Raw genomic sequence first — 23,407 nt, 5'->3', positions numbered from 1 at the left:
CAGGAAGAATGATCAGCCCCATATGTGAGGTGCTGCCGCTGAGAAACACCAAGTCCAAGCTCATCTTGGGGAGAGCCTCCATCCTGCTGGATGCCAACGCCCAGGCTCTGGCAGCCAGTCTGAGGGGCTCCAGAAGTTCCGAGATGAAGTCTGACTCAGGGGTTTTCATGGAGCCCCTTCCCAGGTCACAAACAGAGCTCTGGCTGTTGGGGGTGCCTGGGACAGCTGGCTGGCCCGTTCCCCACTGCCCAGGGCGGCTGCAGTGTCCACAGACCTGGAGCCCCCAAGTTCACCCAGGACCTTTGTGCCTGGGTTGACTGGATACCGAACGAAACCCGGCTCCCGCCATCCCCAAACCCATTCTGACATCTTCGTTCTCTGAGACTACTCTGACCGTGGGGAGGCTCTCTCGAGAGAAGAATTCGTGTCACATACAAAGGCTTCCCAGGTGGTGCAGCGGTAAGGGATCCGCCTGCCAATGCAGGAGACGCAGGTTGGATCCCTGGGTCGGGAAGAAATGGCAACCCACTCCATTATCCTTGGCTGGAAAATTCCAAGGACAGAGGAGCCCGGCAGGCTGTACAGTCCGAGGGGACGCGACTCCGCACGCACGGCGAGCCACGAGAGAGGGAACCGTTGGTGGCGTGGAGCGCGTTCATGCTGTCCCACTGTCCTAGTTTCAGAGCGTCTCCTCCTTAGAAGCCCCACAGCCATGCAGCACGCCCTCCCTGCCACCCCTGCCCAGGCCTGGCAGTCGCTCGGCTGCTTTCTGCCTCTGCCAGACGTTCTGTATGAAAGGAGTCACGCGCTGTGTGACCCTTTCTGTCTGGCCTCGTCCCCTTCGCCTGTGTTTGAAGCTCACCCACGTTGCGGCCTGTCCCAGAACCCCCTTCCTTTCTGAGGCCGAATGATCCACTGTGTAGCTGGTCCACAGTTCGTGTGTCCGTTCTTCCTTTCCTGGACGTTGGGTGTGCGTCACCTTTTGGCTGTTGGGCGTGGTGTTACCGTCAACATTCATGAGCACTGTCTGTCTGTACATGGGTCCTCAGCTTTTTGGGGGGGTTTGTACCCAGGAGAATTGCAGGGTTTTATGGTCACCCTGTGTTGAACTTTTTATCGAATCCCATACTGGTTGCCAGCATTTTACACAACCCCCCAGCAGGGCTGAGGGGTCTAGTTTTTCCACATCCTCACCAGCACAGGTTATTATCTACTTTTTTTTTTTCTGTAACCATCCTAGAGGTTGTGAAGCAGTATCTGGTTGTGGTTTTGATTTGCATTTCCTTAATAACCAACGGTGTGGACTGCCAGGGTCCAGCCCCGGTGGAACTAGGGAATTCGAAGCCAGGACGGAGTCGGCGAGGAAAAAACTTATTTATTTGGAAATATAAAGAGAGATTAGGAAAGAATAGTGCAGTAGGAAAATTAGTGGAGAAAAGAGGCTGAATAACTTGGTTTACGTGGAAAGCTAATCAAGTTTCAAGACAAGAAACTTGCACCACCTACATAGGCCACCGGCGCCTGCTTGAATAGTGGAGGGTGCCCTGCCTTGGGCTCCCTCTCACGTGGGTCTTAGAAGCCAGGGCAAGTAAGTAGACATGGCGAGTCTCCGCACTCCAGATGGGAATTCAGCCAGAAAAGAAAAGAAGGAGAAAAGACCACACGGGGGAAACCAGTCTTTCCAGTGACTGGTCCATCCTTTATTGTCTGGGAAAGCTTTTTATACTTTTGGTTGTACGTAGAGATCAATGGATGATACAAAGTTATGCAGCGTCAGCAGCCCTGACTCTTATCGAGACCAGGCTTTCTCTCTGCATACCTAGCTGTTTACACAAGTCTTAGGTGATTTACATCATCTTCTGGCCAGGAGGCCTATTAGCATTTTATGGCCCTTTTCTGATAAGGGTCTGTCAACCAGAAAACTTATTTGCCTTAAAAGTGTTGTTCTTTCCAAAGTCTGGCGCCACTCTCAGAAAGCACTAATTAAGGTTACATTCTTATATAGCAAGGACACAACAATTTATAACAAGGAAAGAGGAGTACGGTGATTTATAACAAAGAGAAAGTTCATTAACTCAAAAGTCTAGTGTTGCTAACATCAAAACTACTATATTCCTTTTTCTATATCCCAATTACATTGATTAATATCCTCCAGGTGCCTAAAAGATAAAGAATATGGAGGCCTGGCAGCAGTCATTGACTCAACAATGAAAACCCATCACCAATATAATTCTTAGCTGTTTAGAAAAGGCTCTATATCTTTAAGATGTTTTAAGCTGCGTGCCTCTCGTGGTCGGGGGGGGGGGGGGGTGGGGACTGTAAACAATCAAAAGTTGTAAAAGTCCAGGGGAACCTGTCAGGCAAGTTAGAGAGCCATCAGAGGGATTTGAGCTGAGACACTCCTTTCATATGCAGGAGATCAGTTGGAGCTCTAAGTTAACTCTTTCCAGAGAAAGGTGGTCGGGGATAGCCCCCTGTTATGTCAGAAGAGTAGAAAGCATAGCGTAATAAAGCAGGCAGACTCTGGTTTTGGGGGTAGATGCTCAGGAAAATCCAGGGGTACCCCTGAGGCCTGATCTTAGCCTTTGCCTTTTGCCAGGCCCCCTTCCTCATGACCTTTGCCATGGGTGGGATTCCCCATGCTGGCTCCCATATTTTCACATTCCAATTGGCCATTTCTGTATCTTCTTGGTAGAAATGTCTGTTCAAACCCTTTGGAACCAAGCAGGGAAGGTGAAAGCAAAGGCTGTTTGCTCAGAACTGGCTGAACTTGTGCTCGGCAGAGACTCAGAGGCAGGTGGAGGACTGCGCAAGCTTCCTAGTGGAGAAGAGGGTGGCTCAGGGTGCCTGATGGGGGCTGGGGACCCAGCGGGAGCTGGGCACGGCTGCCAGAAGAAGGGGCATCCTGGGTGACGGGTCAGGTGGGGCCTTCTCCGATTGGTTCTGTGTTGGAAGAAGGACGACGAGTAGGCCATCAGTTATTGACTGAGTCCTGGCCAGTTGTCTGGGCCTTGCTGTGCAGCTCCCTGGGCTCTGCTGTGGGTCGAAGGTCAGAGTGCTGCTTTTCCACGTGGTCTGATCATTGTCCACATGTGCCTTGAGTCTCTCGGTTCATTTCTTTTCTTTTCTTTTTTTACAGTTTAATTGCTCTATGCACTTATTAGCTAATATTAATGGAGCAGAGAGGACAAAAGCTCACAAACATTTCACACATTTCACAAGCTGCATTGCAGGACAAAAAGTGACTAAGAAGGATCAACAGTATCCTAGGGTCTTGGTGGGCACATTCCTGGGGCAGGTGGACCTCTTATCCCTGGTGGAGGGGGTCTCATTCCTGGAAGGGGCATGCCTATTGGCGTCCCACGAGTCGGAGGAAGCCCAACTGGTGGGCCCATGAGTGGTCTCATACCAGGTGGAGGAGCCATAATTCCTGGAGGTGGGGTTGCTCGACCAGCAGGTGTAGGTGCAGTCCCCCGTCCTGGTGGATACTGAGTTGGAGCTCTAGCAATGCTGGCAGTACCAGCAACTGCAGCAGCTGCTACAGTGCCTCTTGCCTGTGGGGTCATTACCTGTTGAGATGGCCCTCCAACCCTTCAGACAAGGCCTGCTAATCCAGCAGGAGCCTGGGGAATTGGAACACCAGCTGGAACGCCTCTGCCAGCTGCCCAGCCAACCCTAGGGCCCCCTGCAGCTCCAGCAAGTGGTACCAGAGCAATGCCAGTATCTTTGTGGGGGGTGGTCCCTCCACAGTCATGGGAACCAAGTTCTCCCCACGCAACAACACCAGACCCAAAACTTACTTTTCTTCACACTCTGGCTGCTTAGCATTCTTTGGCTTGACCTTCCTGAGCTCATCACTGTCACAGAGGATCAAGTTCACGTGCTTGTCAAAAGCCTTAAAGGTGCCAGTGAAGATACGACCGTCTTGCAGGATGCGTCTCATCCTGTGGTCAGCGTGCTGCAGTGTCTTGCTGCTCTTTCCCACAGTCATGATTGCTCTTCCACCAAATCCAACGTCCACAGGAAAGTTTCAGGATCCTTAAGACCTAAGGGAAGGCTACAGATAAAAGTATGGCGCAGGTTCTCTTACAAACAGTGCAAGCTGAGGCAGAAGCTTCAAATAGTAGATGGAGCCTTGGTGTTCCAATACTGCTTTAACCATCTCTTGGTGTCTCAGCTAAGAATGCCGGTCTCAGTTCTGCCTGGAAATCCAGCACAGGCACTTGCTGCTGCTGAGAGCGCCCCAGGTACATGTGACACTCGTGGTTGCTCAGTGAGGCTGTCCTTCTACCTTTGACTCGGACTTCCACCGCTGGTACGTGCTGTTCTGTAGTCCGTCTCCAGTGTAAAGGGTCCCTGGCCCGCTCCATCGCGCTGCTGGCCGCCCCTGAGAACACACCGTCCGGCATCGCCGGCTGGCAGACCTCCGCTGCCCCGGCGCCACCCCGCGGACTCCGGCTGCGCATGCGCGCAAGCTGCCTGGCGCCTTGCGACTGGACTCCGCTGCGGCCTGTTGCTCGGTTCATTTTTAAGTCGGATATTTTTGTTGTTGAGTCACGAGGGTTCTTTATGCACATTCACCCTTCTCGGATCGATGATGCGCAAGTATTTCCTCTCATTCTGTAATTATCTTCACTTTCTCAGTATCATCTTTGGTGCACTAGGGTTTGAATTCCATGACGTCCAGTTGATCCATTTCCTCCAATGCTAATGCCCTTATTTTTAGTTTATTTTGGCCACACCACTTGGATTGTGGGGTCTCAGTTCCCCGACCGGGGATTGAACCCCGTCCCTCGGCAGCGAACGTGCAGAGTCGTAACTACCAGGAAATTCCTTCGTGTTCTTAGTTTTCCATTTACAGTGATCCCCGGCAGACCGTGTGTATTGTTTGATACCTGAGGCCACCATACCCTGCTTCTGGAGTATAGATTTGTACCTGGAAACTGGACCCGAGGGCAGCGTCTTCCGGCATTTCCGTCTCTTGGACTGTGGAACTGCGCGTGATGTTCTGCATTCCCTTATGCGTTGCTCTTTAAACGCTCAGTGGGCATTGTCGCCCCTCCATCCGGCCCCCGCTCTCTGTGTACCTAGCGTGTCTCCTGTGCGGCCCTGAGGGCAGCGTGAGTCCTGTGCTCGCGGAGTTCACCGTCTACTGGGAAAGAGAGGCTGGAACAAGTCATCACAAAAACGGCGCTGATGGTAAAGAACCCACCTGCCAGTGTAGGAGACGTAGGAGACACGGTTGGATCCCTGGGTCGGGAAGATCCCCTGGAGGACGGCGTGGCAACCCACTCCGGTATTCTTGCCTAGAGAATCCCATGGACAGAGGAGCCTGGCGGGCTACAGCCCACGCAGTTGCAGAGTTGGACAGGATTGAGTGACTGAACACACCCCCACGCGTGCACACACACACACGCTCTATGTCATTAGGTGATAGGTGGAAGAGTATAATTTTTTGAAAATTTAACAGAATTAGTTTAATACATCGTAGTGACTTACACTCTCTAGGTAGTAATACTTGTTTTTCTTTTCTTTTCTTTTCTTTTTTCTGTAGCAGGAGACAGATTTATTACTTTATGTCCAAGATGTCATCAATTGTAAAATACACAGTTGGTTAGAAAACAGCTTTTTGAGAGAGAGGGGGAAAAAAGCAGCCTCTTTAATGGACCCATCAGTTTTATGACATATTCTGATTCATTAAAATGGGAGCAAGTGTATGTCTTGCAGTGCAGGAAATCGTCATGATAGTGCTGATCCCACTCTGCTGGGTGCCAGGCCCCTCCTGAGCTGTTTCACCAAGTCCCTGACTTGTTGGGTCACACAGAGGCAGACGTTAGTTCCTGTCCATGCTAGGAAACGGAATGGGGAGGGGTCCAGTCACTCTCCCAAGGCCACACAATCAGGAAGTAGGGCTTGGAAGGCAAAATGCTTTCCCCTGTCAATAGCTTGTTCTACAGGCTAAGGATTCAGAGGTGAGTTCTCTCCGGAAGAATGGTTTATGCTTGCAATGCTTGGAATATATCCTGACTCTTGGCAGGAGGACCAGGAAGGGCAAAGGTAACACAGAGCTGTCATCTGATCAGGCTCCAAATACTAGACCTTAGTGGTAAGATGATAACTGGAGAGAGCATTACTCAACGTCCAGAGAGAGGGGAGCTAAGAAATGAGTCAGGCTTAACCCAGCCCCTTGCTGGGGGCGGCGGGTGGGCACCAGCAACCAGGCCCCTTCCAGGCCGGTAGGCGCTGCCGCAGGCTTTCATCCTGGAGGCCATCCTGTGTCTTCCTCAAGTTCATCCTATGTCTTTGACTTTGACTCTTTGCTAAAGAAGTAGACACCTTTAGAGAAGAATTGAGTTTTTCCCAAAGCCTTTCTTAAAGAGGGAGAGAGGTTTTGATCCATCGTCACGAGCCAGCTAACAGTCATATAGTGCTGGAACAAGTCATAAAGCAGCAAGTTGGGTGTTTGGTTAGTGGTCCAAGAGAGTTCCCCTGTGCCTGACTGTGGGGCTGGATGTTTTGCTAGATTATACTCCATTTAAAGTTATTCAAGGTCATGGGCTTCCTTGATAGCTCAGTTGGTAAAGAATCCACCTGCCATGCAGGAGACCTGGGTTCGATTCTTGGGTCGGGAAGATCCGCTGGGAGAAGGGATAGGCTACCCACCCCAGTATTCTTGGACTTCCCTGGTGGCTCAGCTGGTAAAGAATCCGCCTGCAATGCGGGAGATCTGGGTTCCATCCCTGGGTTGTGAAGATCCCCTGGGGAAGGGAGAGGCTACCCACTCCAGTATTCTGGCCTGGAGAATCCCATGGACTTATGTATAGTCCATGGGGTTGCAAAGTGTCAGACACGGCTGAGCAACTTTCACGAGTTATTATAAAATACTGGCTCTAACCCTGTGCTGTGCAGCGTCTCCTTGTGGCCTGCTTACTTTCTACGGAGCAGCGTGTGCCCGAGGGTGTACTTTATTGTAGGCATGTTGTATCTTATGAGATTGATAGTCTCCAGTTACTGTGGGAAATGTTATATGTACATCAGTTCAGTTCAGTTGCTCAGTCGTGTCCGACTCTTTGCAGTCCCATGAACCACAGCATGCCAGGCCTCCCTGTCCATCACCAACTCCAGAGTTCACTCAAACTTACATCCATCGAGTCGGTGACACCATCCAGCCATCTCATCCACTGACATCCCCTTCTCCTGCCTTCAATCTCTCCCAGCGTCAGGGTCCTTTCAAATGAGTCAGCTCTTCGCATCAGGTGGCCACAGTATTGGAGTTTCAGCTTCTACATCAGTCCTTCCAATGAACACCCAGGACTGATCTCTTTTAGGACTGGTTGGATCTCCTTGCAGTCTAAAGGACTCTCAAGAGTCTTCTCCAACACCACTGTTCAAAAGCATCAATTCTTTGGCGCTCAGCTTTCTTCGCAGTCCAACTCTCACATCCATACATGACCACAGGAAAAACCATAGCCTTGACTAGACTGACCTTTGTTGGCAAAGTAATGTCTCTGCTTTTTAATATGCTGTCTAGGTTGGTCATAACTTTCCTTCCAAGGAGTAAGTGTCTTTTAATTTCATGGCTGCAATCACCATCTGCAGTGATTTTAGAGCCCAGAAAAATAAAGTCAGCTACTGTTTCCACTGTTTCCCATCTATTTGCCATGAAGTGATGCGACCGGATGCCACGATCTTTGTTTTCTGAATGTTGAGCTTTAAAGCCAGCTTTTTCACTCTCCTTTTTCACTTTCCTCAAGAGGCTCTTTAGTTCTTCTTCACTTTCTGCCATAAGGGTGGTGTCATTTGCATATCTGAGGTTATCGATATTTCTCCCGGCAATCTTGATTCCAGCTTGTGCTTCCTCCAGCCCAGCATTTCTCATGATGGACTCTGCATATAAGTTAAATATATGTACATTGATACAATTACATATGTTTGAGAGGAGGATACAGTTTCCTAATTCTGCTCTTGACTTTCGTGAGTGTCCTTTCCTTGGTTTCGGAGGTTAACGTGAAGTCTGTAGGGACTTTGTTATTTATTTGTAGATGAACTGAAAACTGGCATCAGCAGTAGTTTTCTGTTTGATTCCTTAAAAATCAGTAAACTGATTTTTAAAATTCAGTCTCTATCTTTTTAAAACTATTGTCTACTTTATAAGAGTTTTAAAAATAATTTTTGTATTTTTAATTTTCTTCTATTTTTTTTAGCTGTCTGCACTGTTTGTGGGCCCTTAATTTCCCAACCAGGGACATAACCCAGGCCCTGTCCAGCGAAAGCACAGAGTCCCAACATTGGACCCCCAGGGAATTCCCAAGATTTTTTTAAGAGTTTTTATCTGAATCTTTACTGAGCCTTATTGTTTGTTACTAACATTCTATTTCATGTTAATTTTCAGGATTATAAAGTTCAAGGAAGATAACTAACTGTTCAGCTGAAGTAAGCAGAAACTAGCAATTCATACAAACAGCTAAATTCCAAGCAGTACAAATTCAGTGCTTCTTTAATGCAGATTTTTCCCAGCCTTGGTGGCTTTTGACACTGGGAACAGGTTAATCTTCCATGCTGCGGGGCTGTCCTGTGCCCTGTGAGGTGTGGGCAGTGTTGCTGGCCTTCACCCAGTAGCGTCTGTGGTAACCCCACTTGTGCCAACCAGAAACGCTGGCTGATGGCCCTTGGTCAGGAGGGGAGGGTGGTGGAGTCGGCCCGGTTGGGAATCACTAAGGGTCTCTGAGAAGGACATTGCATCCCGTCCGCAGAAAGGGCACGCAGTGAGGACCGACTGGCTAGCCATCGCTGTGTGTTTCAGTAACTGTCTTTGTTGGCAGCTCATCTGGGGCTTCCCTGCTGGTTCAGCTGGTAAAGAATCCGCCTGCAGTGCAGGAGACCGCGGTCTGATTCCTGGGTCGGGAAGGTCCACTGGAGAAGGGCTAGGCTACCCACTCCAGGATTCTTGGGCTTCCCTGGTGGCTCAGCTGCTAAAGAATCTGCCTGAAATGTAGGAGACCTGTGATTCCTGGGTTGGGAAGATCCCCTGGAGAAGGGAACAGCTACCCCCTCCAGTATTCTGGCCTGGAGAGTTCCATGGACCGTATAGCCCATGGGGTTGCAGAGAGCCGGCCACCACCGAGTGACTTTCACTCTCACCTTCGGGGCAGCGGAAATTCACAAAAATAATCCACACACACGTGCACGGCCCTTTTGTCATTCCCTTAACACCCAGTGGGAAGCCCTGCGTCTAAAGCATGAGTGGGAAGTGCCTGGTGTCCTGACACACGCTGCCCTGTGTCCTGGGGCCATGGTGATCAAGCACAGTACCACAGGCTAGGGGCCAAGTCAAGGTGTCAGGAAGGCTGCATGCTGCCCAGAGGCTGCAAGGGAGGGTCCCCACTGCCTCTGCCAGCTTCCGCTGACCCCCTGATGCTGCTCTGTGGCCGACTCCAACCCGTGTCCACCTCCGTCCGCACGTGGCCCCCTCTCCCCATGTCCTCTCCTCCTCTGACCCTCGGAGAACGCAGGCCATTGGATTCAGGCCCCCGCAGGTCACCAGGGTGGTCTCCTCTCCAGATCCTCTGTCAGTATCTGCGAGGACCCTGACTCCCAACGGGGCCACGTTTCAGGAGGTCAGTTTAACCAACGGCAGCTCCACGCAGGGACCCTGTGGCTCGGTCACGGCGGGGGAGTGGTCTTGGACATTTTCATCTGCTTTTCCATGTGGCCCTCACCACTGCTGTCTGTCTTTGTGTGTGTGTGTGTGTGTGTGGTCTGTGCAGATTCGGGACCCAAAGACCCTTCTTCCCATGCCGGGGGTGATGGTCGGCGACATTGGGAAGAAGCTGGGGCAGAACGGCCTGGACAACGGGTAAGTCTGGCCCTTGAACTTGATGGTCGCTCCTCTTGGGCCCTTTCCTCGAGGCTGCCCGCTCAGCACCGACCACCCCTGAGCCCCCCAGGCCCCTCAGTGCCGCCCCGCTCCCTGCAGGACGTGCTGCACCTCCGCATGCGGGACTGTGTTGGGAAGGGCCGGGTTCCGCTGGTTCCAAGCCCAGCCTCAGGAGCTGTTAAGTGGCCCTGCGTGCTGAGTAGTGAACTTGTCCCTGGCAGGTGGCCACTCCAGCTCTCAGCCCGAGACCCCGATGTGCTCCCCTGGACTGGAGCTCAGGCACCCAGCCTGCGCCCATGCCATTCTGTGGGTGAAGCTGGGTGCTGGGTAGTGGGGGCAGTGTGGTCTGAGATGAGACCCGGGCTTGGGGAGCTGGAGGGGCCAGGTGGGCAGGACAGCCATGTCAGGAGGGGCCTTGCAGCCTCCAGGAGGGATTCTCTGGCTCATTCAGGGCACAGATTTGGGAGTGAGACGATTTGGGTTCAGATCCCGGGCCCACCCCTGCCTCTTGGTCTGACCTTCAGCAGCTTTCCCGGCCTGTCCCCTCGCCTGCCTGCTCATCCATGATGTCCTCGTGCTGGGCGCCTCACGTAGCCCTGCCTGGGGCCTGGGCGTGTCTTCCCAGCTGTGTGCCACCCGTCGGTGCCCCCTCACCTGAGCGTTCAGGCAGGACTCACCTGCTGTCTCCCAGCAATTCTGGCTGAGATGCTTTGCATCCCTTCTGTTCTCCTAAGATACTTGCTATGTAGGAAAGCAGAGCTGGGAGGTTCCTTAGTCCTGTATCTCACGCTGCATCTTAGGAAGGTCTGTGTACCTACCGCTTCGCAGGGAGCCAGAAAACAGAGACGCATGCCCGGCCGTAGTTGGAACCCTCTGGTTACGCTGACTCTGGTCGTTTTGAATATAAATCCGAAGCGGGTCTTCTCCGAGACAGAAGCTGGAGCAGGCGGTTGGCCTCCCAGCACTCTGAGGGTCCTTCCTGCCGTCCCTCCCCGTAAGGTGGGGAGCTGGTGACCTGGAGAGAGTCTCAAATCTCTGCTCGGACCCTCGGAACAGGTGAGGCTCCAGCCTGTGCCCAAGAAGGGGAGAGCCATCGATCTGTTTACTCTAGCTAGAGGAGAAGACAGCAGGACGTCGTTAAAAAGCAAAACCAGGCCTGTGCACGCACAAGCCTCCTAACTAATTACCGTCAAGAGCTCTGAGCGCCCCTCTTGCTGGCCTGTGAGAAGACCTGTTAATTACCTGGTGGGGAGGGGGCGTAGCTCCGTCCATCGCGGCTTGGTGCAGGTGCATGGGCCCCTGGTCCTCTGGGCAGTCGGCGGCATCTCGGGGCCCACGAGAGCGGTGGGGCTGGAAGGCCCTGTTGCCTTTTTAGATCTGTGCCCTAGCATGGGGCCCAGAAAGCTTGTGTGTGGTGGCTGTGTCTGCCTGGTCTGTGAGTCCACGTGCAGCCTGGCGGCGGGAGGTGACCCTCCAGCCGTGAACAAGTGCTACCGGGTCACTGCGGTCTGTGGATGTTATCAGGCGGGCTCACAGGCTCCCAGTCCCCATATGTTTTGGTTTTTACAAGTTAGAACCTTTAACCTTGTTTTGGGACATCAGTGAAAATCTCTGCACTTGGTTCCCACCACCCCCCCAAGTCATCTCCTGTTTTAAAGACTGAGTACTGTGTCTTCAACAGCCTTCTCGCACCGACCCCCCGCCCCCCGCCCAGGAGACACAGTCACACCGACATAGCAAAAAAAAAAGTGAAAGTGTAGTTGCTCAGTCATGTCCGACTCTTTGTGACCCCATGGACTGCAGCCCACCAGGCTCCTCTGTCCATGGGATTCTCCAGGCAAGAATACTGAAGTGGGTAGCCATGCCCTCCTCCAGGGCATCTTCCCGACCCAGGGACCAAACCTGTGACTGAACCCTGGCATCCCACACTGCAGGCAGAAGCCTTCCCTCTGGACCACTAAGGCCCTCCTCCAAGTAAATGTGTCATGTGGGAGGAGCGCAGCTCTTAAAAGTCTCAGCCGTGCCAGCCTGGGAACCGCCAGGGGGCAGCATGGTGACCACCCTGAAGCCAGGCCCAGAGTGGCTCCCCGAGACCAGAGGCACCGTTCCGAGGGGAAGCTCGGCAGATGGGACCTGAAGCAGCCTCACTGGGTCCCTGCGTCTTTGAAGGTCCTGTAGCGCCTGGGGCCCCGAGGCCCCCTGCCCCAGGCTGGGGCTGGGATAGGGGCCAGGGGCCTGCCTCGCTGAACATACCACTGTCCCTGCTGGCCGCGGGGCACGTGCCCAGCAGAGGGCGCCCGGGATGGATCTGAGTCCCTGCTTCCCCCACTTGCCGGATGCTTGCAGGGCAGTGTTGTGATGGAGTGACTTTCTGTCCAGAGACCTCTTGTTTTTTTTTTAAAAAAAAAAAAAACAGTAACAGTTTGTAGGTAGATCACAGGAGTGCGTGAGTCTGCAGGAAGGCTGTCTAGAAATCAGCGAAGTGAAAGTTGCTCAGTCGTGTCTGACTCTTTGCAACCTCATGGACTATAGAGTTCATGGCGATTCTCCAGGCCAGAATACTAGAGAGGGTAGCCTTCCCATTCTCCAGGGATCCTCCAACCCAGAGATCAAACCCAGGTCTCCCGCATTGCCCGTGGACTCTTTTTTTTTTTTTTTAATTATTTATTTTAATTGGAGGCTAATTACTTTACAATATTGTGGTTTTTGCCACACACTGACATGAATCAGCCACGGGTGTACATGTGCCCCCCAGCCCGAACCCCCCTCCCACGTTCCTCCCCATCCCATCCCTCTGGGTCGTCCCAGTGCACCGGCTTTGAGTGCCCTGTTTCACGCATTGAACTTGGACTGGCGATCTGTTTCACATATGGTAATATACATGTTTCAATGCTATTCTCTCAAACCATCCCACCCTCCCCTTCTCCCACAGAGTCCAAAAGTCTGTTCTTTACATCTGTGTCTCTTTTGCTGTCTCGCATGTAGGGTCATCATTACCATCTTTCTAAATTCCATATGTATGCGTTAATATACTGTATTGGTGTTTTTCTTTCTGACTTAGTTCACTCTGTATAACAGGCTCCAGTTTCATCCACCTCATTACAACTGACTCAAATGCAGGCGGCTTCTTCACCAGCTGAGCCACCAGGGAAGCCCAAGAATACTGGAGTGGGTAGCCTATCCCTTCACCAGGGGATCTTCCCAACCCAGGAATCAAACCGGGGTCTACTGCATTGCAGGCGAATTCTTTACCAGCTGAGCCACGAGGCAAGCCCGTCTAGAAATCAGAGGCAGGTGTAAATTACGTGGGTTACTTTTAGTCAAATAAATCTGAAAGCAAGATAGTAAGGAGCCCTCGGGTGAGCCGTTAAGCCTCACCTTCAAGATGGGTGGCAGGCATCCTCACACCTGCTCAGTGGCCACTCAGGGAAGCGTCTGGTGGTGGGCAGCGCGCGGGTATGTGCTGAGACCTGCTGGGTATTTTTGGTTCCAGGTGAGGCTGGGATGGCGGTGGTGGGAGGCCTCAAGGAGCAAGGAAATTGTTAGGACCTGACGTGGGGGGCCCAGGAGGGAAGGGGTGCAGGGCGGGGAGCCAGACACACTGCCTGTTCACACCCCCGTGTCACACCCGGTGCCCCCACAATGCACGCAGGCGTACACACACACACCCGTGTCCTCCACAGACCCGGGATTCTGGCCCGCAGGCTGGTGGGCACTGACTGTCTGACTCAGAAAAGAATGCGTGAAATTCTGATTTCGGTTAAACCCCAAGCGGCTACTTTTCCAAGTATAAATACGTTCAGCCTGGTTCCGTCCCCCGTGTGGCAGGGGCGGGGGAAGATTTTCCACTCCTTAAAAAGGGCGCTCGGTGTCTACAGCAGCGGACTTGGAAGAGCATCCCGCGGCTTTCCAGTCATGGGCTGGACCGCTTGGGGGGGCGTCGGCCCTGCGGCCAGGCCTTCTCAGAACGCAGGGGTCTGAGCCCCACAGACCCCTGCTGCGTGGCCGCCTCCAGGCCAGCGCTTTCAGACGCTCAGACCCGGCCTGTGTTTTGTACATGGGAAGGAGACCCCTCGCCTGGATGCTGGTGGAGGCCTCGGGGCCTGACGTGCAGAATCCTAGTCGATTCCGAGGCATCTGTGAGGGGCCTCCAGATGCCCCACCCCTGGGGCTCGACTCCTCCCCAGTGGCATTGGCTGTGTCAGCCCCCGGCCGTCCCCGGACTTGGGGGTCCGTGCAGACTGTACCAGCTCCCAGGGGACGAAGTCTCACTCCTGCTGGCTCATCCACAGCCCTAATTGCTCGGTTCCGGCACGTGGCCCCTCATTATAACAGGATGGCTTAGCTCCCACTGAGAGGCAGGATGGCACAGCGAGCGACCCGGACGGGACCACCGTCTCAGGGTGCTGTGGGACCACCCGGTGCTCGTCACGGGGAGGGGTGGGGAGGCACGGCAGGCCTCAGAGGAGGTGGCAGTGCTCAGAGGAGCCACCTGCCAGTCTGGAGAGGGCCTGGATGGCTTGAAGGTTGCACGCAGATGTAACACGGCGGGGAGCCACGAGGAGCAGGCAGTGGTCCCGTCCGGGGACTTTCCGCATCCTCCTATGGGTTTCGATTCTGTTGGTCTCCAGGATCCAGAGTTCTCGTGCCAGGCGTGACCGTTCTGAGCTGAAGGTTGCAGAGGCCTCTGCCCCAGTGTGCAGGACGGCGGCGAGGCGGGGGGTGGGGGGGCGGTGATGAGGTGGGATTTGGAGAGACCAAGGCAGAGACTATTGAGGAAATCAGAAGAGGCACAGACCGTGAGGACGCTGGGTCAGAGGTGGAGGGGAACATGCTGGCTCTGGACGGTGGTGGGGTGCTCTGCACGTCCTGGGGATCTGGGGAGGGGCTGGGGGTGGGCTCGGGGCGAGGAGCCATCCCCCTTCTCCGAAGGGCGCTGCTCTCCCTCACAGAGCTGCTTCCTGTGGTTCAGTAAGAGAGGTTCCCCGTGGCACTGAAAATGCTTAGAAATCCGATAAGGCACTATGCTTGTGTGCCTTAAGTCGCGTCCACTTTAGTCCCATCCAACTCTTTGTGACCCCATGGACCGCAGCGCGCCAGGCTCCTCTGTCCATGGGATTCTCCAGGCAAGAATACTGAAGTGGGTAGCCATGCCCTCCTCCAGGGGATCTTCCCGACCCAGGGACCAAACCTGTGTCTTTTATGAGTCCCGTATTGGGCTTCCCTTGTGGCTCAGCTGGTAGAGAATCTGCCTGCAATGCGGAAGACCTGGGTTCGATCCCAGGGGTCGGGAAGATCCCCTGGAGAAGGAAATGGCAACCCACTCCGGTATCTTTACCTGGAAAATCCCATGGATGGAGGAGCCTGGTGGGCTGCCGTCTATGGGGTTCACTTTCCACTTCCATGCCTTGGAGAAGGCAATGGCACCCCACTCCAGTACTCTTACCTGGAGAATCCCAGGGACGGGGGAGCCTGGTGGGCTGCCGTCTATGAGGTCGCACAGAGTCGGACACGACTGAAGCGACTCAGCAGCAGCAGCAGCAGCAGCAGCGCCACCTGGGAAGCCCAGGGTGCTCCAGCAACTGTTGACATAGACGGTTTGGCGTTTTTGTTTGGCAGTTTCTGCACACCCGGTACTTTGTACAGCCTTGTCCCCTGAACTACTGCGAGTTAGATTTTCCTTCCTGACAACCACAGAAAACACCTTTCATTACTGACACATGCGCGTGACCCCTGGGGATGTGTGTGCAGGCGTGTTCTCCAGCTGCTCAGGGGAGCCGGCCTCTGCGTCTGGAGCCCCAGTGGGACGGCTCGTGCTCCTGCTTGACTTGTGAGGTCTGAAGCCCAGTTTGCTGGCTCTGCCGCCCCGTGTGGGAGACTCTGGTGCGGGGTCCAAGTGTGAGAGTCAGAGATCCTCATGTTTAGGAAGAAGGTCCTCGTTTCCTGCTGAAGGACCTCATCTGGGCTTGTCCGGCCACGTCGAGGGCGTCCCTTCCCGGCTTAGGAGGAGCCTGTGTGCAGCCCTGAGGCCTGAGCCTGGGGGACAGTGGGGGGCAGCGGTCTCCATCACTACCAACAGATGGCGACCAATTTGTTTCACGCAGAACCCCCTGCTTGCACCACGTCTTCTGTTTAAGCTTTCTCTGGGCAGGCCAGGCTGTGCAGTGGTTAGGACTCCGCGTTCTCACTGCTGAAGGCCTGGTGGGTTCAACCCCTGGTCCAGGAAGTAAGATCCCTCAAGCCATGCAGTGCAGCAAACAACAGCAACAACCGCAAAAAATAAAAACGGAATGAAGGCCGCTCTTACAGACAGAAGGGTGTGCTGAGATGCCCCGTCTCCACTATCTTCTCTCCTGCGTTTGCTCTCGGAGTTTTCCTGTCTCTAGGGGGTTATCTCCCCTTCTGAGCTGACCTCCGCTTTGATTTGACCAGGTTTCGGGAAGGGGAGGTGAGCCCCGGGGCCGCCCCCCCCGTTTAACCAGAAGCCATGTCCCCGCACAGGTTCGCCATGTTCCACAAGGTCAGGATTCCACGCCAGGACCTGCTGAACCGCTCAGGAGACGTCACCCCTGAGGGCGCCTACGTCACGCATGTCAAGGTGCCGGAGCCTCCAGGGTTGGGGGGTGTCTGTGGGTGAGGAAGCCGTCCCCTCCAGGTCCACAGGACATGCACCCCACTATGGGGGGAGGAGAGTCGCCAGGGGAGCCGGAGGCCTGTGCGAAACTCTCCAGGCTCAGGTCCTGGCGCCTCCACCAAGGAAGGGGGTGCCTGCGTCCACCACACCCCTGGGGCCCCAGGCGTGACATCTCTCCCTAGTCCTCACCAGCCCCCTGGGGTTACAGCTGGGGAGGCTACCCCTACCAGCGCTGTTCCCCACAGCGGGGAGAGGAAAGGGTTGCCCACTGGGCCGGGCACCTGTAGGGTGACCGTGTCCTCCGGCGTCTGGGATTGACCTCGCCTGGAAGTTCATTGAGGGTGGACACATAGGGGCCTGGCCCTGGGCCCTTTGCAGGCCTGGCCAGGTCAGGGTGGCTGAGCCCTCCTGGTCCTGAACCAACGGCCGGGATGACCCAGTGCCATGTGTAGGCTGCTTGGAGCTGAGAGCAGGGCTTGAACGAACATAACAAGTACCTTCCGATCAGGAGAGAGGCTGGAGGTGACAGAGGAGGACATTCAGAAAAGGAAACTGATATGAAACCCAGGAGCATGGAGGCAGACGAGAGAGCCCAGCGGAGGGGGTCGATCCAGGGCTGAATATCAGTGAAGCAAGTGTCAGGCAGGGATGGAGAGAGCCCAGAGATGGTTTGTAGAAACAGCGGAGACAGGCCTCTAAATTACGGAAAGAAGACTGTCTCGACTCCGGGGGGCTCACACAGTGGGTCAGGGGCTGTCACCCCAGGCTCACCGTCAAGAAATACCAGAACCTCAGAGACAAGACCCTGAGCCCTCCCCGGGACAGGAGGCAGAGCGGCTCCCGTGGGATCAAAGCCCCTTCGGCTCCGATTTTCCCCACGCAATGCTGCCTGAAAGCAGTCAGGGAGAGGACGCTTCTCACCACGGCCGGAAAGCAACGTACGCCTGCTTTCTCTAAGTGCAGCTAAGCTGTCATTCGTGCGCGAGAACACAGTAAATATTCATGGCCAGGGGCTTGGAAGGCTGCCGCACAAATACCAGAGTGGACACAGTGTAGGAAGAAAAGCCTGAATAATAAAATAAATGAAGCGGGAGAAGCAGCAGGGCTGAGGGAGGCGCACGTGATCGCGTCGTTTGGTGAGACTGTCAGGCCGATGTACCCAAGCGCCGCCGATGGGCCTGAAAGCCAGGCTGCTACTGGGGACCACGGTGAGCACCTTGAAACTTAGAACAGACTGAAAACAGATGCACACAGGCAGTTCCCTGCTTTTAAAGCCTGATGCTGGGAGGGATTGAGGGCAGGAGGAGAAGGGGCCCACAGAGGATGAGATGGTTGGGTGGCATCACTGTCTCAATGGACGTGCGTCTGAGTGAACTCCGGGAGTTGGTGATGGTCAGGGAGGCCTGCCGTGCTGCAGTCCGTGGGGTCGCAGAGAGTCGGACACGACTGAGCGGCTGAACAGCAGCCACAACAAAAGATCACAGAGAAGGACAGGTGACCGTTCCGATGACCGTCACGGCCCTTGGGATGGTGGCTCCACGGGGAGGCAGGAATCCCGGCGGGGGAGGGTGCCCTTTTTATGAATGAGACGTTGGCGCCAGCTGTGTTCTCTGCCCTCACCTCCAGCCTCGCTCTCGGCACAGCCACCTCTGGTCCTTCGTGAGGTCGAGAGCAGGGCTTCCTGCCTCCACGTGGCAGCTCGTAGGTCTGCCCAGATGGCGTGTCTGCCCGGGGCCCTTCCCTCATGTGGGCTGGGTGCCCCCCGTACCTTCCCATGATGGGTACACCGGCCCCCGTGCCGCTCAGCCCTCCTGGCTCCAGGACCCTGTGTCTGGGGCGCCCTGGGGGCTGGGCCTGGGGTGTTGAACGAGGACAGGCACGCCCCTCCACCCCGTGCCCATCCCTGAGGTGGCCCGCGGTCCTGGGTCCACCGCCACCTGCTCTCCTCCCGCAGAATGTGGGGCAGCGCTTCAGCGAGTCCCTGGGCAGCCTGTCGTCTGGCCGGGTGGCCATCGTGGGCATGTCTGTCGTGAACCTGAAGCTGGCCGTGTCCATCGCTCTGCGTTTCTCGGCCACCAGGCGTCAGTTCGGGCCGACGGACAAGGAGGAGGTCCCGGTGCTGGAGTACCCGATGCAGGTAGGGCGTCTGCGGGCGTGGGCTCACTGGCTTTCTGTCCTTGTAGCACCTGCGGGCACGGGCTCACTGGCTTTCTGTCTTTGTGGCGCCTGCGGGCATGAGCTCACTGGCTTTCCGTCCATGTGCAAACACACCGCCTCTCTGAGGTCTCTGCTGCTGGGTCACGGGGCGCTGACCGGGCCCCTTCTGGAGTTACAGGGTGACGCCAGGCCCAGGAGGGGCGTGGCCTCGGGGGCCACAGATGGTCTCCAGGATGGTCTTTACTTGAAAAGAAATGAGGAGCCTAAAGGAGGCGCTCTGGTGAGGCGGGGGCTCATGCTCTCCCCTCTCTGGCCCTGCGTATCCAGGCTGTGCTCTGACACAGCCCTCCATCCCGTGACGTAGTGGCTGAGTGTGCAGCGGCGTTCATGGTGGCATCCTTCAGCAGAGGGGACACTCCTCACTCCAGGCCCTCCACGGTCGAGGCAGCCCCGGACGGCAGGGGAGCCCCCCCAAGCCGAGCATTGCCTGGTCACCTGGCCGGGCTGGGGGCAGGCGTGGCATTGGATCACAGTGTGCCCCCACCAGCGCCTCTGCATCCCCAGCCCTTCCATGCCCACTGCGCAGCTGCCCTGCGCACCAGGTGGGCTGGTGGTGGTCCCCAGCTCACAGGTGGGGCCCCAGAGGCAGCAGCTGGACCGAGCCCTGGTCTTGGGCCCAGTGATGCGTAAGCAAAGGCGTGTTTGAGTGAGAGTTTCAGGACATTGTAACTGGATCGAATTTGTTTAACCCCTTAGTTAGGACCACGAACCTTGTTTAATACCAAATGAGCAAGCGAGGAAGAGCCTCGTGCCTAGTTCGTGCCTGGCCAGCATGCAGCATCCACCGCACTGCTGGACCCTGTGGTCCTCGTGAGGTCACAGCCTGCCCCCCTGCCTGGGCTTGAAGCCTGGCCTCAGCGGTCAGCTGAGCCCACTTAAGCCCCTCGAGTGGGCTTCCGGAAGTCCACTCTGCCCTTGCTGTGCACCCCTGGGCCAGGCACTAAGCCTCTCTGTGCTCTGGTTTTCTCCTTTGCACGTTGGAGCGGTGATCACTGCTGTGGGTGGTTGCAAGGATGAGCCACGTTAGGGCGGCGGCACGGTGACCGCACGCAGGGATCACTGGCGGTGGTGGTGGTGATTGTCTTCCGGGTCCTCTCAGCCTCCCCCCTCCATTCACGCAGCAGCAGACACACGCTGGTGGAATGGACACGCTCCCTCGGCCTCCGGGAGCCTTCTGGCCCGGGGGCAGTCGCTGTCTTCCTCCTAGGGTCACAAAGGGCAAGGCGTTGCCAGGTTGGCCCCGCGCTTGGGCATGGTGACCTGGCTGTCTCAGTTGTATTCAGTGTTTACTCTGGCTGAGGGATCGCATGGCCAGGATAACGAAGAATCATATTATAGTTCAGTATTTACTCTGGCTGAGGGGTCGCGTGGCCGCAACAGCAGCGAGCATGGGGCAGGGCAGTGCGCGTGGGCGCCTCTCCTTGAGCAGGCCAGTCAGGGTGGCTGGGTATCAGGGGGCAGCTGTCGTGGTGGGGGGTGGGGAGCATCCGGGAGAGGTGCAGGGCCTTGTGCACTAACGGGACCGTGGGGGTGGGTTCCGGCCACCCCCACCCTGCCGAGGACGTGGGGTGTTCAGGTGGGTATTTGTCCATTTCAGCAATGGCGCTTATTGCCGTACCTGGCTGCCGCCTACGCCTTGGACCACTTTTCCAAATCACTCTTCCTGGATCTGGGGGAGCTTCAGCGAGGCCTCCTGGGGAAAGACCGGAGTGTCAGGCAGGTGAGAGCCCCCTGCTTTTTCTCTGCAGCGTTTATCCTCATTTATATCTCACTGGGTTTGAACAGGGCAGGCTCAGCCTTTCTCTCAAAACAGCGTGGGTGTGTGGATCTGCGGGGATGATGCAAGCTCGTCTGACTTGACCCCTGCGCCATGTCCTCCCGGAGCCCGTCGCAGGGATGGGGGCCTAGTCGGCACGTGTCCGCATCCCCCGTTCTCAAGGACGTGCTGACACGGCTCCTGGTTCCCGTCTGTGAGTTCAGCTGTTGTTCTCTGGAGAACAGGATGCTTTTGCAAAATCCACATTACCGGCCCCCTCCGTGGATTTCACGGTTCTGATCCTTTTGTAAACAACCCCACAAAAGGTCTGTGTCCAGCTGACTGGATGTGAGCTGACAGGCGTGGCTTTGTGCCAGATGCGAGCGTGCAGACCCGCTGAGATCAGCCCCTTTGCACAGAAAGGGTCTTCTGCTAATTTCCATGTATGGATGCCTCCCGTGTTGATTTTTGTTCTGCTTTCACACTGCCTCCTGGGCATTGCGAAAAGGCACAGCGCAAGTGCATCTGAAAACTCACCAGAAATGCTACAGAGGGCGGGCTTACCGACCACGCCCTGAAAAGCCTGTATCAAATTAGCACGTTTTGGAATATCCAGCATAGACACCCAGGCGTCGAGAGGCGGAGGGTGAAGGGGCGGGGGGCTGGCAGGGTGCACAGCCACGCAGTCAGGCTGATGTGACCCCGAGGACCGTTTCATCAGGAATGTGGAGCTAATGCATTTTTCCCCCCCAAACATGAGTCACTGAAGTTTTGCCAGCTGACAATGGAATTGTCCTGTTAATAATGTTTCAAGTGTCACCGTGGTCTGTTTTTTTTTTCTGAAGCTCAGAAAGAGTAGTTCAACCCAGGCGTGGGTTACAAGGTAGCACTTCTGTGAAGCTGAAAATGCTGGCAAAGCCCAGCACCTTATTCCGCAAGTGCGTGTGTAGGCGTGTCTTTCTTGTAATTGTTGTTACTAATGATCTCGTTGAAGTAAAAGAATGTTTACTAGACGTGTTAAAGCTAGCGGCCCCGAGTGGGGCCTGCACAGGGGCCCTGAATGGCCAGGGCTTTGTACCCCTCTGGGGCTGCCCCCCGCCCTCTCCCCAGGGGCAGCGAGTCAGTGCTGTGTCAGTCCCTTCCCTTGGGTTTCCTCCTCGTCTCCCGTGAATGACGGGGGCTTGAACAGCCGTCCCTCAGGCTCGCGCTGTAAACTTCATGCGCTCTGAGTCACGATGCATGGCCCTCCACGATCAGCCTCCCCACCAGGGTTCACCCACTGAGCAGCCGCGGTGGTTTATCTTCAGTGCTAGGAGGTTGTGTGACTAGACCGCAGAGTATCCACAGGTAGATGAATCCTGCTTTTTAAGCTAAAACTGGGTTCCTACTATTGTAGTTGTCAGCCACCTGGGGTCAGACTGGAAGGGGCGCAGGTCTCTGAGGCTGAGCTTGGACTGTCCCCTGCCCTCTGGGGTCGGAGCCTCTCTTCCCCTGATCTTGTTGGCTTCTCTCCCTCCCAAGGCAGAGCTGGGACGCGAGATCCACGCCAGCGGGGGATCCAGGAGTGCCGAGAGGCATGTGGAGGACACGGCTACCTGGCCAGTAGGTCTCAGAGACACGTGGGCTGGTTTCTGTCCTCATCCCTACCATGAAACTCATACCCGACCAGGGGTCAGTGCATGACCAACCAGGGGTCAACTCAAGACCAGGGGTCAGCGCACAACTGACCTGGGGTCAATGCATGGCCAGGGGTCAGCGCACGATTAGGGGTCAGTGCACAACCAACCAGGGGTGAGCTCACAATTGACCAGGGGTCAGCTCACAACCAGGGGTCAGCGCACAACCGACCAGGGGTCAATGCATGGCCAGGGGTCAGCGCACAACCAGGGGTCAGCTCATGACCAACCAGGGGTCATCGCAAGGTCAGGGGTCAGCACACAACAGCCTATGGGCCAAAGGCTTTTTCTGTGGATATATATTTTTGTAAATACTGATTTATCGGCACCCGGCCGTGGCCACTTGTTTACACACTTCCTGTGGCCGTGTTCCTGCTCCTGCAGAGCTGAGATATCTCGGCAGAGCCTAAAACATTTACCTTCTGGAACTTTCCAGAGCAGGTTGGCCGGGCCCTGCCCTCGTCTCATCCCTCGGTTCCCTGCCACCTGATGTTCCTTGGCCGAAACCTGGGGGTCACGAGGCAGCGTGGAGACTGAAAACCAGAACGGAAGGGAGCTTATCCATTCATCTGAGTTGGAACTTGCTAGTTAATGGCTTGGCAGTTCCCTGGCACCACGCTTTGTTCCGATGAAGCATTCTGAGACTCAGCGTTCACTTCTGTTGGCGCCGGTGGCTATCTGAGCAGCTGGTGGATGGCACACAGAGCAGGTGACCGACAGGCCAGGCCCAGGTCCTGGGTCCTCTGTCTCTCTCTGCTGACTGCTGGCTGCGCATCTGAGGGCAAGCTGACCCCACACACTGCTCCTTGGTGTTCTTCTCCCTAAGATGGGGCTGAGGATAGCATGGCGCGACAGGGGTTCTGCAGCGAGGGAGTGAATGAACACACTTGAAGGGTTTAGACAACGTGTGGCAGGGGGCCTGTGCCCCGTTACTCTGATCTATTATTATTATTACGAAAGTGAAAGCGTTAGTCGATCAGTCATGTCCAGCTCTTGGACTGCAGCCCGCCAGGCTCCTCTGTCCATGGGATTCTCCAGGCAAGAGTACTGGAATGGGTTTCCATGCCCTTCTCCAGGGGGTTTTCCCAATGCAGGGATCGAACCCGGGTCTCCTGCATGGCAGGCTGGTTCTTTACTGTCTGAGTTGTCAGAAAAGCCCATTATTATTGTAGTCATCCTTACTATTTGCAGCTTACCTGCCTAACTTCTCATGTGCCGATCTTCAGTCACCGATGGGTAAAGTCTGG

The 23,407-nt window shown here is 55.4% G+C and overlaps 2 protein-coding genes and 1 pseudogene across 2 annotated transcripts in view; 1 reads left to right on the top strand and 2 right to left on the bottom strand.

Moving 5' to 3' along the window:
- Window positions 1-23,407, top strand: part of ACOX3 (acyl-CoA oxidase 3, pristanoyl) — a 50,061-nt gene that overhangs the window by 9,125 nt on the left and 17,529 nt on the right. The window contains 6 exon segments of the mRNA XM_027971266.3: window positions 9,768-9,856; window positions 16,379-16,475; window positions 18,466-18,648; window positions 20,326-20,448; window positions 22,006-22,027; window positions 22,030-22,086. Of these exon segments, the coding sequence (XP_027827067.2) occupies window positions 9,768-9,856; window positions 16,379-16,475; window positions 18,466-18,648; window positions 20,326-20,448; window positions 22,006-22,027; window positions 22,030-22,086 (571 nt within the window).
- On the bottom strand, window positions 511-4,160 carry LOC132660029 (small nuclear ribonucleoprotein-associated protein N-like; annotated as a pseudogene).
- On the bottom strand, window positions 4,155-4,370 carry LOC114115356 (SNRPN upstream reading frame protein-like). The gene has a single exon (XM_042251686.1). The coding sequence runs from the start codon at window positions 4,368-4,370 to the stop codon at window positions 4,155-4,157; it is 216 nt and encodes a 71-aa protein (XP_042107620.1).

Source organism: Ovis aries, chromosome 6 (assembly GCF_016772045.2).
Source record: "Ovis aries strain OAR_USU_Benz2616 breed Rambouillet chromosome 6, ARS-UI_Ramb_v3.0, whole genome shotgun sequence".
Taxonomy (NCBI): domain Eukaryota; kingdom Metazoa; phylum Chordata; class Mammalia; order Artiodactyla; family Bovidae; genus Ovis; species Ovis aries.
Note: the sequence above shows the minus strand (reverse complement) of the source record. Positions and strands in the feature narration are given on the sequence as shown.